The following is a 19,019-nucleotide window of genomic DNA, read 5'->3' as shown; positions in this document are numbered from 1 at the left end:
TATCAAAACTTTGCTTGAGAAATGAGGGGTATCTTTTTTTGTGTGTGTGTGTGCACGCGTGTGTGGAGATATCTACCATTACCAAATGTGAATAATTCCTTGGCACATTCTATGAGAATGTCAACCAATAACTGAACATTAAGACATAATCACAAAAATAGTAGAGCCTGATGTATGATATAGAAAAGGAATTAAAGGGATCGCAACAGAAAATGAATTTCACAGAACAGAGAAAGTTGTGCCAAATTAAGGCTCGCTTATCTCAAATCTTGAAAGGCGACTGCATTCATAAAGATACAATGGGCGAAGGCCGAAAATTGAAGTATGTAGCTGTTGCCAAGAATGCACAGACAGAGGAAACATATATCTTGAACCAAATGGAAGAAAATAGAGTCAGATAAGTACAAATCGCAGTCAATGTCATCACAAAGATGAAGTTTGCTAAACACTTGGCCGTAGACAGCTCACTTTCTATTCCTTCGCGAGGGAAATGACCTTGTGAATGAAAATCCGACAACAATTCATCCTTGTCACAGAATGTATCCATCAACCATGAAGCAGCCTCATTTTCAGATGCTGGTATATCGGCAACAGAAATACAGCGGACGTGCATATGTACTTCAGCTGGATCAACCCCAAAGGCATTGTCCAAAAAAGAAGGGCAATGATGCTTGTAGCCAATTGTGATGTCATAAACTGAAAGAGCACGAAACAGACAGTCAAAAGAAGCCTAATTGGAAAATTATGGAAACTGTGACATCTTTAAAGCATCTAAACTAAGCTTAATAAGTCCTGATAATCTTTGCGATTACTCTATTATTTTCTTTTTAGGATGTTATAACTTGAGGCACACCTAGTTATAATGAGCTAGCAACCAAATGAAAGTATACTTGAGAAAGAACAGTATGAAGAACCTCTATTTAATTTGAATTTTAATGATGATACTAAAATCAATAATGCATGACCATAATGAATAAATCATATATTCGGATATGCTCTCATTCTAATGTTTCTGCAACTAAAAGAATGGTATATTGGTATAGATAATAAGACAGGCATCTGTGCTCGACAGTACTCTGCTCCCACTCAATTGGACAGCGACTAGTCATATCTAAAAGGAAAAGAACTTCTATTTTTATATGTGAGGCACTAATGGCACATACATCAGGAGGAAAAGGAAACAGCAGAGAATAGATCTATCCACATCAGACATCCTTGTCCACCACGGTCAGCTTTGACATGACAACTGACAGGCCTATAATACACGAGTCCACCTCCGAGTCCCAAGAATATCCATGTATTAAGATGAGCACATTCTAACTTCAGAAGGGGGAAGCATGACTCATATTCTACCTCTAATGTTATACCTGTGGCAGATGCAATCTGGCTTGCTAAAAGAATATCAGATGTCCCGGAAACCACAACAATCAAGGACAAAGTCATCTCTCCCTCTATCCCCTTTTCCTCCTCATAATACTACTGATAACCAAATGCAACAAAACACAGCCATATCTGAAGGCAATTAATTACTGTACTGCCATCAAATTTAGTTCACAAGCAGACTCCATCTAAATGAATCCGCTAAATGCCTCTCATTGTTTAGGCAAGACAAATGAGGAAGTAATAGCAAATACTTGTAAGTTGCATCATCTGGGTGAGAACATGGAGGAACGATATTGGATAATGAAGATATGGAATCCATACTCAAGAGTAAATAGAGAACTTAGGCCACTAAAGTAATCCAATTTAGTATCAGAAAATAGTATTCCTACATTATGGAAGGCTAAAAACAGGAAAACTAATTACTAACATCGTCCAAATAATTACACAAGGAAGAAGGTAAAAGAAGTGCTACCTGCATCCAGGGTACCTCTCAGCTCCTCCAAACAAGCACAAAAACCTTTTGTCTTTGGAAGAAGTACGTTCTTCAGAATTGGCAATCCGTTTTCAGAAGCATATTTTTGACTACGGATGCACTTCTGTTCTCTGTATTAAAGCAACGAAGCCGCTAACTTCAATTAATTAACGCTAGTACTAAAGAGGAAATGCACTAATTATCATGCCACAAGGACACACAATCCCACGTACATATACGTAGAATTCGAAAGTAAAAACATACGTGAAATCAGTGCCTTCCGGGAAAACAACAAGCCACAGTGGATCTTGAGGATCTTGATAGGTCCCGAGCATCTGACGCAGCTTCAATGCATCAGCATCCCATTTTCTCTCAACAGGTATGAACTCCATGACATGAAAAACCCATCCAAACACTGGCAATCTCATCAAACTGCTCTTAAGTATATACCTGAGCGAACCCACACATCCTTTGCGCAAAGCAAGATCCCACAAGTACATCCAATCAACCTCAGTTCGATGGTTTGCAATAACCAAGACTCGCTTTGCGGATGGAACAGAATCTCCAGAGATCACCACCTTGGTTTTGTTAATTTTTTCAAACCAAAAAGGCCACAAAGCTAACCAACATCCGAAAACAAAGGATATTCCCACTCTGCTATAATGGACATTGATAGTTCGCATGCCAATAGCAGGCCAAAAGCCAAAGAACACTAACAGTATAAATGCAGAGAGTACTAACATAATTAGACAGAAGATACCCCTTACCATCCTCAACGGGGTTAGATTACGGTGCCTTGGTTGCTTTCCAAAATCATCAGCCATTTGAACATTAATGAGGTTGCAGGCAACAGAGTACAATTACTAATAAGATCCACTAATTAATACAGAACTCCAATATTACTAGGCATCAAAATGGCAATCAACCCAAATGGGATTAAAGACCTAACTGCCTCTATTATCCTGTAAAACATGAACAAAAAGTTGTTGTGTTAGCTAAAACTAAAAGGGAGAGCTCTACACTTGCAATAAACTCATCAGAAAGTAAACCTTGATGTAAAATAACTACAAGAACTTAAACAGAAAGTTCAAGCTTTTTAGCTCAATGTGGCTTTAAGAAACAACTATGGTACATTATTCAGTTCAGAAACACATAGTTATTATGAGAAACAAGCTACTTCCTTTTTCCTAATTTAAACACCCAATTCAGTAACCTAATAAACAGTCCACTTGTATACTAAAAGAAAGAGCCATTGACCTCGAATTCAAGAACACAAACACAAATTCTTGAAGTAAACAAGTACTCAGAAATGTAACCGGGAGGATACCTCGGGAAGTGAAGCAAACAAGAGCTAAGAAATTTAGCTGAAAACTTTCTTGGGTTGAAGGATCCAATGTGGCTAGAGTCTCAAAAGTCAGAAACGTGCACGTTTAGCTAAGACTGGAGAGACTTCTAAAATGGTCGTGCAAACACAGTGTATGCGGGGTTCGGGCTCGGGATTCGGGCCGGGTCAACCCGTATATGGGGGAATTATGCCCCCATTTTCTAGCAGCTTTTCGTAGGTCTCATAATTGCGCTCTTATTTAGGCCGTTGTGTGGTTATCAATGATCAATGATGTTGATGGGGTGGGTACCTTCTCTTTTCAACCACATTCTATGGTGACTCCTTATGTCCTAAAGTTCTTTTTTATTATTCCCGTTGGGATTCTAATTATTGTATTCCAACTACGATTTTTTCCTTCCCTCGATATAAGATTTAGTAAAAAAGAAAGCGCTCCAATACGCAATAAAGGAATTCTATTCATTTCACTATAATGTTGATGGTCGAAAAGTTATTTGCAGCTTGACTAAATGCGGAAAATTTTATACAACTGATACTAGTTGTATGAGGCAATTTTTTTGTCTCTCAATTTTGTGGACCCAGATTTATGTGGACCCAGAAGTGTAAGATTGGAATCCACAAATTTGTGAGACAAAAAAGAGCCTCACACAACTAATGAAAGTTGTGTGAGATACACAATAAAACTTCTCACCAAATGCTATTGTTTTTAACCTCCACTCAATTTTTTCCCAAATGTCTACCAAAGGCTTGTGAAATTCATTATTTGCAATTTTGCATATACTACTTCGATTATGAGCATTTACAAATATTGTACTTCAATATTTGTAGTTGAAGTTACATATGAATATTTCGTTAAAATAGCACGGTATAACCAATTTTCGGATTGGTCATTCAAAAATAGCCATCATTTACGAAGTTAATGAAAAATCGTCACTATTTTGCTACAACAGTGACCGGCCCCGCATAATATACGGGAGTTCGGTGCATCTGTGTACGAACTCCAGCATATTATGTTGGACCGGTATACTTTGCTGACTCCTGTATAATATACGGGAGACTGGAGCACCGGTACTCCAAACTCCAGTATATTATACTAGATATTTATACTTGTTGGAACTCCAGTATATTATGCTGGAGTTCTAGTGTACTTATGCTGCTGGAACTCTCGTATAATATGTTGGAGTTCCAGCATAGTTATCCTGAAACTCCAGTATAATATACGGGCGTATTTTCCGGGTTTTGAACAGTGTTTTCGCTCAGATTTATCTTTACATGAAAAGTAGCTAAATTTCGATTACTTTTGAAACTGGGCTATTTTTGAATAACCAGTTGTAAATCTGACTATTTTTAAATTTCTCCCGAATATTTCGGATGAAATAATTACTTGTTTTCACTCACTCACAAATTGTTAGTCCTGTTGTTTCGAAAACAAAAAAAAAATCTTCAGAAATTGTGTTTATTTGGTAGTTTTAAAATAATTAAAAAAAGATTAACTGTTGCCGCTGATGATGCCAAATTTCAGAATTTCCGTGGATCATATTTAACTAGAAAAAGTTACTCAATTATTAGACAAAAAATTAAGGATAAAATCAAAATTGGCCTCTTGAGCTTTCAAGCAAGAACCAAAATGTCACCTTCTCTTTTGAATGCAAAGCAACTTAACTCCTTTTCTGCCACTTCTAGTTTATTTTTATTTTTAATCATTTTAATATATATGAACCTACTCCAGAGAGGTGCACACATAATTAGCGCAGAATTGGCAGATAGGCAAGGCAATTGATAAAGACATTACTTCCTATCTGGAAATGACCATGTTGCTAAATTCTAACAAGTGTGTCAGAGGCATTTCCTCTGTGAAATCACAGTTTACAAAATTCAGTCTTATGATTCGGATATTTCAATAACACAAGAATAAGATATATTAGATCAAAATGGTGAATGTCTATGATGTTAACGTCTCTTGGAAAACCAAGCTATTAAGGTTTTGAAACAGGAGAAAAATGGGATGGAACCTCCAGACAGCCATCACCAGCTCCTAACCCACGTCATTTCATTCAACTAGACCTCACCTCGTTACTTTGAAACTCTGCACAACAGAAGACAGCAAAACTGAGATCAGAAAGATGCCATAACACTAGTTTTGAACACTTGCCCCTTGAATATGGTCAAGGCGGGCGACAAAATGATATACTAATGCTATTGTTCTGAATGTCCAATTTTCAAATAATCTTTTAAGCTTGCTAACAGAATATCTACACTAGACTAAAATGTGTGAGTGGATTTGACTATGTGGAACAGTGTTAATGTGAATTGTACGCTTTATCATTCATTTTTTCATTAGAAATAGTATGTTTTGCACTGGAAGAAATGCAACCCCAATAGTCTAGGAGATACGATATATTCAATTTGAGCCATATGATTAGACAATCAATCATCCCTCTTGGAAAAGGGGTAAAGCCTGACTCCAACTCAGCCCATAATTCAGATTTCTCTTTTCTTGTATCAAGAAGCCTCACTAATTCAGTCAGCAAAGCAATCAAGTGGAGAGGCAAAAGGTGAAAAAGATACGGGACGACAACAAGTTGGTGGTGGTGCAAAAGACATGAGGGTCAAGAAAAGTAAAGAGACGAGGGTACTTCTTGTTTGAGGATGGAGAAAACTGAGATAAGAGACAAGAGCACCATAATTTCAGCTCCTGTTCAACTCCATCAATACAAAAAACATTTATGGCTTAGTTCAAGTGTTGAAAGAATGATACAGGGGGATTAACCCGACCCACAACTTCAAGATGGTCTAAGTAGAATTACTTTTCTCAAAAATCATGGAAAAACTTTGAGAATCCATTCTTCAATCATAATAACTACTTAAACAATCTTCATTCTGATAAATAGAGCAACTTAAACAAACCAACAGTAGTTGAACTTTCTAGACAAGGTAGAATCAGGAAAATATATTCCCCTTTGTAATTCTTTTGAAAAGTAAATGATGGTACCCTGAGCTCAAGTGACAAAGTCTAGCTAACACAATAAGACATTTTATCCAACACATAACATTTAGGCAATTCAAGAATACATACCTTCACCCTTTTCATAAGGTCTTTGGCTTTCTGATCATTCTTAAAATGATCGCGCACCGGCTGCACCACATTGAAAACTAAGTCAGGAGGACAACTAAAAAAGGTGGAGTCACAAATATATTGAACTATAAAAAAATAAAAACAATTTGTGACAGTAGTCTATTCGATATTAACTATACAACCTGAAGCGCACCAGGTACTAGCCATCAAGTGTGCAATAACTTAATTTACTATTTGTTGATATTAAATTGCATATATGATTGATTACACTGAGTCTTTAAAATAAGAACCTTGAAATTTAAAAGATACTCTAAAGAGATGAAATACGCTACAAACAAAGAAGTTATTCTATAGGGTGTTGGGGCTAATAGCCTGTTTGGCCAAGCTTTTTTTGGGCTAAAAGTGTTTTTTTCGGCCAAAAGCACTTTTGGCCAAAAAATGAGGTGTTTGACCAAACTTTTGGAAGGAAAAAAAAAAGTGCTTTTGAGGAGAAGCAGTTTTGGAGAAGCAAAAAAAAGTAGCTTCTCTCCAAAAGCACTTTTCTGAGAAGCACTTTTGAGAAAAATACACTTAGAAGCAGTTTTCAAAAATTTGGCCAAACACTAATTACTGCTCAAAAGTACTTTTCTAATTAATTAGCCAAACACAAACTACTTCTCACCAAAAGCACTTTTTTAAAAGTACTTTTGAGAAAAGCACTTTTCAAAATAAGCTGATTTTAGAAGTTTGGCCAAACGGGCTATAATTAGTTGTATATATCAAAGAACTACAGGTAATAAGACCAACAATCAAAAGAGTACTTCTCATGTTAAAGCTACTAAAGTAATACTAGTAGAATATCAAAATGCAGAGTCAAATGTCAATGCAAAACAAAAAGGCAAATTAGCAAATGCATCAATGTAATACTAAAAACAAGGACTACATAAGAGATTAGCACAAACACCAACTACCAGCAGCTTAGTAAGATGTTGCCATCTACCTGTAATATCTTATTGATTGCTTTTGACAATGCAGGTTTCAGGTCTGCAGGATGCAAGTTCCCACTTTCATAGTCAGCCGCTAATTCTTCAAAATTCTTATAGGTCCTAGTGTGGGAAAAAGAACAAACCAAAAGATGAGCTAAAAAATTGTGCTGTGTTTACAAACCAGCTGAATGGATATGAGAAATACATGAAATGACTCACTTGTCACCACCATTCTCAGCACTTCGCTCAAGTTTGAATTCATTAAACCAAGGGAGGACGATATACTTGATGTACTCCAGACATGGATTCTTTTCTACGACCTTTGGTGGACAAAAAGCCTTCTTTATCTTGAGATTTACTTCTGCCTTTGATGTTCAAGCATGGCACAAGGAAAAAAAAATACTGTCACTACACTAGAACCTCATAGGCAACAAAACCACCTGTTAAGAAATCTACTATGAACACTGGCCATCAACCTAAAAACAAATGTAGCACTATGTTACAGGTGATTAATATATATAGCTAGATACCTCTTCATCCTCCATGTAGATGGAAGAAGAGGGGTCACTCTTGGACATCTTCTCTTGACCTTCCTGCAAACCAGGAAGCATATCTGCACGCCAAAATCATAAGGGAACAAACATATCAAACAAAAGAGTTAGCTGAGTAAAATATGAATTCTAGAATACAAAAAGATTATCGTACGATGGGACAATATGATAGGCTTGTTTTTCCTCTTGATGTCATCACAGTACTCTCTTGCAAGTACATTAACCTTCCGTTGGTCCATGCCTAGTTGACATATGTCAGCCTAATAACAAGAAAATTTTTATTTAGCTGGTAGAATCATAATTTAAACAAATAATTACCACTCCCGCACAGACCATGGAAGATTGAAGACAAGCACACATAAAAATACAGGCTACAAATGAAACTAATGTATGCAGCTCTCATATCTGTCCATATCAAGAAGCATATGCCACTGAAACTAGAAACTCAAGGCAATCCAGCTATATGCCTAGTAGCAACTGAAATGCGTGTTTTACTCATTTGGTAAACTAGACAAGCAAGAACTAGGTTGTCAAGTGACATTGCAATGTTGACCCAGACAAGCAAGAAGTAAATTGTTCAGTGACATTATAGGGGTAACTTGCATGCCTAAAACAAGAATAACCGTGAAGGTACAACAACAATAAACCCAGTGTAATCCCACAATTGGGGTTTAGAGAGGATAGTGTGTATGCAGATCTTACCCCTACCTTGTGAAGGTAGAGAGGTTGTTTCCAATAGACCCTTAGCTCAAGGAACAGTGACAAGGAAGCAACCAACCATAACAATAACAAGAAAAGAAGAGAAAAGAAAACAAGGACTCACGTATACTAACAAATATCTAGAGATAAGAAAATATTACTAATACTATCAGTAAGAAAGAAACAACATATAATAAAAAGGTCTAGGAACAGGAAATAAGAATATTACTAATACTATCGGTAGCACTAAGAGACACCCTCGGCTCCCTATCAACCTTCAACCCTAATTCTCGACCTCCACACTTTCCTATCTAGGTCATGTCCTCGGTGAGCTGAAGCAACGCCATGTCCTGCCTAATCACCTCTTCCAAGTACTTCTTACAACACCATGTGAAGGTGCCTCTATTATTCCCAATAAAGTCTCACAAAAGATGCTTATATTTAATTATCCAGCTAACTGAACAAGAAATTATTTACAAATAGTTAGTTATAAAACAGCTTACCTTAAGGAAGAATATGTCAGCACATTGCATGCATGGGTAAAAAATCTGGGCTGCCGTCAACTCATCTTGCTCAGACCGACCCATAATTTGGCAGCACCTTATAATGAAGGGGAAAAAAACATGTAAGCAATCACTGACTGTCCTTTTCAGGAGAAGCAAGAGAGTTTTACTTGCTTTATCCTTTACCTTAAAATCCTGGGAAGCTTGTTCCTTCGAGCTATGTCCATAACAAGTGGCCAGTACTCATGAGCTCTAGAGTTAATCTCTTTTGAAGACCATAGAAATTCCACATGACCCCCTTCAAGATTCATTCCCACAGCCTTCCATATCTCAATCAAATACTGACCAACAACCTCAATTTTCTTCAGATCACCACCCATCTTGTTATTTAGCTGCGCAAACCAATCTGCAATCCAGATCTTCACCTTGCAGCCAGCCGAAGTCAGTTTGTTGACGTTTAGTGCCTTCAAAACTCCCTGTTTAGCAAAGAAATTGTAAAAAAGAACGAAACAGTCATGAGATGCTAAAAAGAACATATAACTGCACACAAGCCCCTCCACTATATCTGACCTGTACAAATGTAACATGAAAAAAGAATGGCATAAATATAAATTTTCCTGAAAACTTATTCAACAATGTTTCACTTAGGTAATTTAATTCAAGTCTATTTCAGCAAATAATAAAATATTTATGAAGGCAATTGGGGGTTATCTAAAACTAGAGGTTCTCAAGATCTCACACTTATACCTGCAAGGACATACAAATGGGGAGATTATTCCCCTTCTTTTCATTTTTTCTTAACCAGAAAAAGATCCAACTCTGGTGTTTTCCCTAATGGTCTACATTACAACTGGTCAGCATCCAGATATAATTTTGAACATACCTGGAACTGGAATCTAGTCATGGATCTTCCTAAATTTGATTCATTTAAAGACTCAAAGGTAGGGCTGTATTTTGTCCCGGGCCCGGGCCTTAGTGGGCCTAACGGGCCGGGCCTCGCGGTCCCGGGCTTCGTGGTCCCGGGCTCTGGCGGTCCCGGGCCTGGCGGTCCCGGTCTTCGTGGGCCTAATGGGTGGAACCGGCCCGTGACGGGCCTAAGCCCACATGGTCCTGTGCTTAACGGGCCGGGCTCGTGGGCTTCGCGGGCCTAGCGGGTTTTTTTTTTTTTTTTTAAAGACAATTTCTTGTAGTATCATGGCTATATTAATATGTAGTATATATGTATATCTAATTATTAAAGTGCTTGACGAAAAAGAAAATAACAAAACAATAGTAAAACACTAAATTGTCATGCATAAATATCACTTCTTGATATTATATTGTATCTTATGTATATATATTCTCTTATATATTTTCTTTTAGTATATATATTGTATCTTATGTATATATTGTAGCTTATAAATATATTTTCTTGTAGTATATATATTGTATATTATGTATATATTGTAGCATAATATATTTTCTTGTAGTATATTATATTGTATCTTATGTATATATATTCTCTTATATATTTTCTTGTAGTATATATATTGTATATTATGTATATATTGTAGCATAATATATTTTCTTGTAGTATATATATTGTATCTTATGTATATATATTCTCTTATATATTTTCTTGTAGTATATATATTGTATATTATGTATATATTGTAGCTTATAAATATATTTTCTTGTAGTATATATATTGTATATTATGTATATATTGTAGCATAATATATTTGCTTGTAGTATATTATATTGTATCTTATGTATATATATTCTCTTATATATTTGCTTGTAGTATATTATATTGTATCTTATGTATATATATTCTCTTATATATTTTCTTGTAGTATATATATTGTATCTTATGTATATATTGTAGCTTATAAATATATTTTCTTGTAGTATATATATTGTATATTATGTATATATTGTAGCATAATATATTTTCTTGTAGTATATTATATTGTATCTTATGTATATATATTCTCTTATATATTTTCTTGTAGTATATATATTGTATATTATGTATATATTGTAGCATAATATATTTTCTTGTAGTATATTATATTGTATCTTATGTATATATATTCTCTTATATATTTTCTTGTAGTATATATATTGTATCTTATGTATATATTGTATCTTATAAATATATTTTCTTGTAGTATATATATTGTATATTATGTATATATTGTAGCATATAAATAATTCTAAGTATAGACAAAGAAATATTGCGAAAAGAAGCTCATGGGTAGAAGCAATAAATTTTATTACCAAAAAATGACATATCTTTCTTAGTCATCCTTCCCCCAATGGAATGAGCACAACAAGGTACTAATACCACCATTAGAAGGAAAAAAACTAAGGAAGATGTGCCAAAATACAAGTTACATATTATTCTATGTATTATCTCTAACAAATCTCATAAATCCTTCAAGGTTCGGAGGAGGTTGCGTTGGTGGTGGTGGAAAAGAAGCTTGTTCATCACCACTTCCGGGCGAAGCCGAATCCTCCGTAAGTTCCGCTATCATTTCTTCATAAGCTTCATCTATCGCCGGTTGTGCTTCTGCAATTCCAAAGTTTCTTCTTTCCGAGCGGATCCAATCTCTAAACAATACTGATTTTTCCAAGCTATCCCTCATAGACGCTCTATGATCACCTATTTGCAGTCTTGCTTGACTGAAAGCGCTCTCTGATGCAACAGTTGAAGCTTGAATTGATAAAATATCCCGAGCCATCCTTGCAAGAACAGGAAAATGTTTTTCCCTTGCCTTCCACCATTCCAAAAGATCAAAAGAGCCGTCTGGATTCTCCTTTTCAAGTCCCTGAGACAAATAAACTTGAAGCTCATTTAGATGTGAAGTTTCATCATAATTTTCACCTTGAGACCCCCTGAACTCCGTCCAAGATTTAAGAGCTTTTAAGCCCGCAACTCTTTTAGAGGATTGTGAGCTAGACGAAGTAGGGGTTGGAATAGTTGGCCTAGCATGCTCTAAGGCAAGTTGATAAGCATTATAAACTGTTTGAGCGTTAATCTTAATTGAAGCTTTTGCATCTGCAAGTGTCGCAATTTCCTCATTTGAAAGATCTAAAGCCTTATAAATATTTGAATACCAAAAATGAGGACCTCCCAATTTCATTGTAGGATTTAGCATTGCAGCAAGACCATAAATAGGAGGGATAGGAAAAAAATATTTTTTAAACTTTTGTTTCATTTCATTTATAGCAAGTTCATAAATATCCCCACCCTCACTAAATTCAACAAACAAATCAGATAGTGCTGCAATATAAACTAAACAGTTTGAAATAGTAGGATAATATTGCCCAGAAAATGCATTTGTTGCAATTTGAAAATGTTCTAAAAAATCTAAAAGAATTTTAACATTAGTCCAATCTTGAGTGGTAAGCATTTCATCATCATCTTCACCACCTACCCGAGAATTAAACGTTGCATTAATTGGGTTTCTATATTCATATGCTACTACTAAACTTTCGTACATACAATTCCATCTAGTCGGGCAAGGTTTAGGAACCTTTCTTTCTCTAAGGCCATATTCATCACATTTTTTAAAATACTCTCTAAGTCTACTTCTACGGTTTGAATAAAAAAGCCAATTAAGAGCCATTCTAACCTTTTCAATTTCTATGTTTAATATTCGCATACCATCACCGACAATTAAATGATAAATATGACAAATACATCTAACATGGAAAATATTAGTAAATGCAGGATTTAGTGTTGTTGTAAGCATGCCTATAGCACTGGTGTTACTAGAAGCATTATCCATTGAAATTGCCATTATTTTATCGCTAAAGCAAAAATATCTACAAATATCTGCAACAGTGTTAGCTATAAATTTACCTGTGTGACGCGAATTAATTATTCTATATGCAATTATGCGTTTTTGCATTATCCATTCTTCATCTATCCAATGACTTGTAACAGTTAGGTAATCACAATCATTACCACTTCTACCAATATCAGTAGTAATAGAAATCCGATTAGGTATATGAGTAAATAAATAACGCAAATATTGTTCATATTCATGTTTGAATTTATAAATATCACTCTTAACTGTTGCGCGAGGCCAACCTTTATAAGTAGGATTAAACACTCTTCTAATATAATGAACCCAATTAGGATTAGAAGCAAAAGTATAAGGTAAGCACATAACAGTAATCATCTTTGCTAATTCTTCACGATCTCTATTTGGATCGTAATATAAAATACCTCCAGTGACAGTGTTAATTCCTGGTTGAACTAGATTTGAACCTGTACTAGGGTTAATCGCAGAATCTACACTTGTCCCCTCTAGATGCGCTTTCATTTGAAAAAATCTAGCCTTATCTCTAGGGTGTGTTTTTATGTGCCTAGTCAAACTACCTGTGCCGCTACGGTCTCCTACATATTTATGCGACATTAATTTCCCACAAGTTTTACACTTAGCCTTATTTTTTTCTCTTACTTGAGTAAAAAAATTCCAAACTAATGATGTTTCTAAGCGTTTAGCAGGTTCTCTATTAAAAGTAGGAGTTTCTACAGGTGGGTCGACCGGTGCATCACTTGGGTTATTAAGAGGACTAGTAGGTGTATCATCTAAATCCGGTGCTTGAGTTTCATCATCATCCTCATTTTCCTCATTATTTTCTAAGATGGTTTCATTAGGATAAAGAGCATTCATAATTTCATCATCTAATCTATCACCTGGTGCAACATTATGATAAAATTCACTATCGGTAAATTGAAAACAAGGGTGATCACTATCAAGAATTACGGAAGGAGGAGGACGTCTAGGTTGGCGACTACTTTCAACTTGCTTATCTTTTCTAGGTCGGGGAGCCGGGGAAGGGTAGTTGGTTGGCCACTACTTTCACCGGTTTTATCTTTTCCTTTACCAAACATTTTTTTCAAAGTAAATGCCATATTAATTATAATTATGCAAACTAAACCACACAAAAATATATTATAAAAACGTAAGAGTTGAAACGAGTTTACCGGATTGCCGAACAACTTCTTGAAAATTGAAAATCGTTGAACACTTGAAAACTTCAATTCAACAACTTCACAATTTTTCACGAAATTTCAACAATAAATTAAGTAATTGTAGTAGAGAGATTGAGAGAGATTGAGAGATATTGAGAGATATTGATGAATTGGTGAATAAAAATGAAAGAATGAGGGGGTATTTATAGTTGAGAAATGGGGAAAAGTGTAATTATATAAAGTTTGGGGTTAAAATAAAGTTTGGGGGCCAAATGGCCATTTTTTTAACTTAAAAAACGGTCATATTTTCAGCCCAAACGGCTAGATTTTAAATATGGCCGTTTGATTTTTTTTTTTTTTTTTTTTTTTTTTTTAAAATAGCCGTTGGGCCCGCCAGGCCCGCCAGGACCGGCCCAGGCCCGCCTGCCGGTCCCGGGCCAAACGGTCCCGGGCTCGTGGGCTCAACCATGGAGACCAGCCCGTGACGGGCTCAGAGGCCCACCAAGACCGGCCCACCCAGGACCGGCCCACCAGGCCCACCAGGCCCGTTAGGACCGCGGGCCCGGTCCGGTCCGGTTCAGGCCCGGCCCACCGAGCAGCATTACTCAAAGGTGAAAATACCCCTTTAATGCATATACTTTAATTTCCAAAGTATTAGCTTATATCAGAAACTTTCCTGCAGAATGATGCATCTCTCGACATTATTCCATGGTAAAACAAAGAGAAATGGTTCACAAACAATTGCCAAATATTTACCAGATTTTCCTCTGTATACCTTTCCAGTTTCCACTATTATATTTTCTTCCATATGCAGGCCAAAGTTTTTGCCAAAACAGTTAGTAAATAAATTTGATCGTCCAGTTATCTTTACTGGCAGAATTTGGGTTATCTTTTGGTAATGGCATCATAGAATTTCAAGAACAAACCCTCTATATATATATATTGTACCTTCCCTTTCCTCAAGCCCCCATTTTTCCTCATTTGTCAATCACAGATCCCAGACGTGCCACACTTTGGTGTCCAGAAAAGTTTAAAGCTACTACAGTCTACTTTCCACCGTCTCTTATTGACTAGTGCTTTCAGCTAATAATGGGCTAGAAGCAACCAATTTAAGTCAACCCATGGTGTTTTTTTCGATGCATCTGAACAAAGTACATTACCAATCACGACAAAATGGAAAAACAATCATGTTCAATTAGAATTCAAAGGCAAATAAGCACATCCATTGTGCAAACCAGACACTTGGCAAGTGGCAAATTTTTATCATGTTCGTTCCTGTAAGTTAGAATGTGGGTGGAATTCAGGTTTATGTACCTGAGCAATGTGCATTCGACCAGAAGGCTCAAAACCATCATAGCAAACCGGTTGTGGCTTCTTTGCCAAAAGATTCATCAACTCATCCTCCTGTATGCATTCTTCGCCAATACTCCTAACAATCTTGAACTTCTCCTCCAATCTCATCCTAAAATCAGAATATGCAACAAATTTAATCTTACATTCGAACAAGACTAAAACACACAAAAAAAATATGCTTTCATACATGGGAAGAAAAAAAAACACAATTTCAGAGATCTCACTACATCAATCAACTAATCCCCTATCCCAAACTAATTGAGTAAATTGGGACAGCTATATGAATCTTCCATGTCTGTTTATTCGGTGTCATACATTCCAATACTCAATAATTTGTCATGTGTTACCCGATTTAACATGCTCATCGGAAATTAAATTAGACAAAAGTACTCCAAATAGAAACTACATCATCCCTGGGAGCATACTGAGAGAGAGAGACTTACTGCGAAGTTGAAATGGAAGGGTTGGATGAGGAAGCTGTCAATGAGAGTGCATCAATGGCTTCTGAAGCTTCTTTGTTATCCATCTTTCAAAACTGAGATTTTTCTGCGGAGAGAGAGAATTAGGGTTTAGGAGTGGCACGACTGTTCTGAAGAAGAAGAAGATGGATAGAACGAATAGCATTTTGCCACGTGTGCGCAGGAACTATGGCTGATCGGTCAACAACTGAATTTTGTCTAATTATATTTTTTCATTTTTTGTCTAAAGCATTTTATTTTACCAATTTTAACTTTACCTTATGATACAATCTGTTGAGTTGAATATTAATTTTTTTTAATTTTAATATAGATATCTTAGCAAAATGTCATTCGCCTTTTTGATCCTTTCAAAATAGAGTCTTATCGAAATATCATTAATTATCTAATATTTAAGAATAATGATTTTCCTAATATTTAGGACCTTGATTTCAACTAAATTTTTTGTTTATAATTTTTTCCATAGGTAGGAAAAAATCATTTTATTTCTACTTATAAATATGGTACTATATATAAAAATTAAATATGCACAATCTAGACATGTACTTTCAAAGTCGTAGTTTTTATATTGAAAGTTTTTATTAAACTAAGACCAAAAAAAAGGTAATTAATTTGTCAATTTCTAATCCGAACATATAATAGATAACAAATTATCCATTTGTATGATATTAGACGTCTAATTTTTATCACTAGATAAGATTTTTTTCTCGAGAATTTAAGTTAAGAGAATAAGTAAAAAGTAGTTATTATTTGTTGTAGGTTTAAATTACTCTTTGTCATAGAATTATTAGCAATTAATTATATCTTAATTAAAAAGGAAAAGGAAAAATATTTTTTTGGTAAAAAAAAATATGTTTGATTTTTCGGAGTATATAATAGTATGTCCATTACCCCTTAATCTAACATTCCTTTTATAAATCTTATGTACTAAAATGTAAATACTTATTTTATTAAATGCTCCACTATAATTTGATATAATATAATCAATATACATAATTATGATACTCTTTAGCTCAACATCAAATTCAAGAAATACTTTCAAAATGACACATAAGAATTGAATGTTATTTGGGTATACATGCAAAGCGCGCACTCTAAAAATGATGTCCTTCGAAAAGTATTGATCAACTTTTTTTATCCTTCAAACGTAAATTTCACATCAGACAATCTAGCTAATTGGGATCAATATTCTATCATTTAAAAAAAATATTTTATAATATAATTTATTTAATAAATCAAATACATTATTCAAAAATATTGTTGTAAAATTTTAAATTAATATTCATTAATATATGTATACGAGCAAAGCGTGTACCCTAAGACTAGTGTTACTACTACAAAGTAAATTTTCCTGTATAAATTTTTGAACTTGCCTAAAACTTAAGATATAATTATCATCATCATCATATCATATCATCATCATCATACTATATTATAAGCACGAAGACTTTTAGGTAAAGTTAATTTACCATAATAACCTTCAAAAATTGAAAGACCAGATTATCCTTTATCTAAGATTAAAATTACTTCCCATTAAATGATATTTTGTACTTAATGTCCTTTTAAAAAATTTACAACATTAATCATATATCATATATTTATATTTATATTTATTATATTGTTTAATATATATATATATATATATATATATATATATATATATATATATAGTGGAAAGGTGCTAATGTCAAAAGTTGAAAGATGAAAATGTCCATAAAAAATTGAATGATCATTCTACCCTTCATTTAAATACTATTCCTATAATATTCTTGTACTAAAAAGTAAATTACTTTCCAAAAAAAAATATTTGCATTACCTTGATAAATAAGAAGAGTGAATTTCCGGTACAGTAAATTAGTGAAACCGATTCAAATCCTTGGTGCCTTTCATTTTTCTTACATTATTGCAAAAATGTATAAATTCTCCCAAACCTTTAGAATTCCATTCAATGTTTGTCTTTTCGGCTTCTAATAATTATTACTATTCATCCTTTTGTCATCTTTTCTGTCACTCTATAAAACTAAGTCAATTAAACAATTCTTTCCGCTATCAAATCATTGTCTATTGGAATTTCTTTCCAATAAATGAATATTGTTCTTTTATTTGGCAAATCTACTTACTATTTGCATGCAATCAATCTACAAATATTAATCAGGTAACTTTTTTCTTTTACTGTTAGTTTTTGTGAGTGTTGTGCTAATTTATAGTTCTTGTATGTATTTTCAGTGAAACTATATTTTATTGACTCATTTCTTATACATGAAAAGTCTAATCGAGCACCTTGCAAAACTCTATCTTTTTGTCTAGAATAATCTTGTCCAATTTTGATTTTATTTATATGACTGCTTGATATTTAACCTTATACGTAACTGCTATTAATTTGCTTATTTCATATGACTTGCAAAAGAATATTTTATTCATGTTTTTAAATATTATTTCTCTTTGCTTATTTGTCTATTTAATAGAAAATGGAATAAAGAATGTAACAAGTGTTACTGTGTTGCTGTTGCAGTTTCAGCCAACTACTACTAATTGTTGAAGATTTGTTCTACACAATTAAAGACATTAAAAGCATTATATGGAGTTGATAGCAGCGACGAAAAGAGCAAACAAAATTCATTTTGGGCTGTACATGCAACTTCTTGAACTATATATTCAACATTTTCAAAGACGAAAATCTCTGACAATTTAAGGTAGAATTTATAATCTTTTCATTATATTCTAGATCTCTACTCTTCGCACTTGTATAACCTAGGAAGAACTATCCTCCCTCATGTGCAGAGGCAGTGGCGGACCCAAGTGGTGGCTAGCGGGTCCAACTGAACCCGCTTTACAAAAAAATAATACTGTATATATGTATAAATTAGGATTAAAGCTGTGTAAATTTTGTATAAATATTTATTTGAACTCATTTGACAACTACTATTTTACGACTTAAGTTATATACTTCTAAGATTGAACCCGCTTGCACAAAATCCTGAGTCTGCCACTGTGTAGAGGTGTAAACATTGTTATTCATATTTCATGCTATTCTTTTCTATTTGTATCTATTCTTGAATACGTTATCTTGGTGTGAAGCAAAAGCCTCAAATTAGTTTTAGTCCTACGCGTGTGTGTATATATGTGTGTGTTTATCTTTATTATACTAATTTGATATTAGGCACATACTATTAGAAGATTGAGCATTTTCTTGTTCTTTAGAGATACTATTAGGTGTAAACTTAAGT

The 19,019-nt window shown here is 34.4% G+C and overlaps 2 protein-coding genes across 2 annotated transcripts; both read right to left on the bottom strand.

Moving 5' to 3' along the window:
- Positions 1 to 217: 217 nt before the first annotated feature.
- LOC107774856 (putative 1-acyl-sn-glycerol-3-phosphate acyltransferase 5) lies at positions 218 to 3,428 on the bottom strand. Its single transcript, XM_016594510.2, has 4 exons — positions 3,183 to 3,428; positions 2,120 to 2,817; positions 1,856 to 1,986; positions 218 to 696 (listed from the first exon to the last, which is right to left on the bottom strand). Exons 2-4 carry the CDS (start codon positions 2,677 to 2,679, stop codon positions 287 to 289), a joined length of 1,101 nt encoding a protein of 366 aa, XP_016449996.1. The 5' UTR covers positions 2,680 to 2,817; positions 3,183 to 3,428; the 3' UTR covers positions 218 to 286.
- Positions 3,429 to 4,973: 1,545 nt separating this feature from the next.
- On the bottom strand, positions 4,974 to 15,917 carry LOC107774859 (tyrosine--tRNA ligase 1, cytoplasmic). The gene is made up of 10 exons (XM_075218152.1): positions 15,760 to 15,917; positions 15,278 to 15,425; positions 9,178 to 9,467; positions 8,992 to 9,088; positions 7,944 to 8,049; positions 7,769 to 7,851; positions 7,458 to 7,603; positions 7,253 to 7,358; positions 6,274 to 6,333; positions 4,974 to 5,283 (listed from the first exon to the last, which is right to left on the bottom strand). The coding sequence occupies exons 1-10, from the start codon at positions 15,840 to 15,842 to the stop codon at positions 5,263 to 5,265; spliced, it is 1,140 nt and encodes a 379-aa protein (XP_075074253.1). The 5' UTR covers positions 15,843 to 15,917; the 3' UTR covers positions 4,974 to 5,262.
- Between the last annotated feature and the right edge of the window lie 3,102 nt (positions 15,918 to 19,019).

This window comes from Nicotiana tabacum, chromosome 7 (genome assembly GCF_000715075.1).
Source record: "Nicotiana tabacum cultivar K326 chromosome 7, ASM71507v2, whole genome shotgun sequence".
In the NCBI taxonomy this organism is placed as follows: domain Eukaryota; kingdom Viridiplantae; phylum Streptophyta; class Magnoliopsida; order Solanales; family Solanaceae; genus Nicotiana; species Nicotiana tabacum.
The sequence above is the reverse complement of the archived record's forward strand: the minus strand, read 5'-3'. Positions and strand labels throughout refer to the sequence as shown.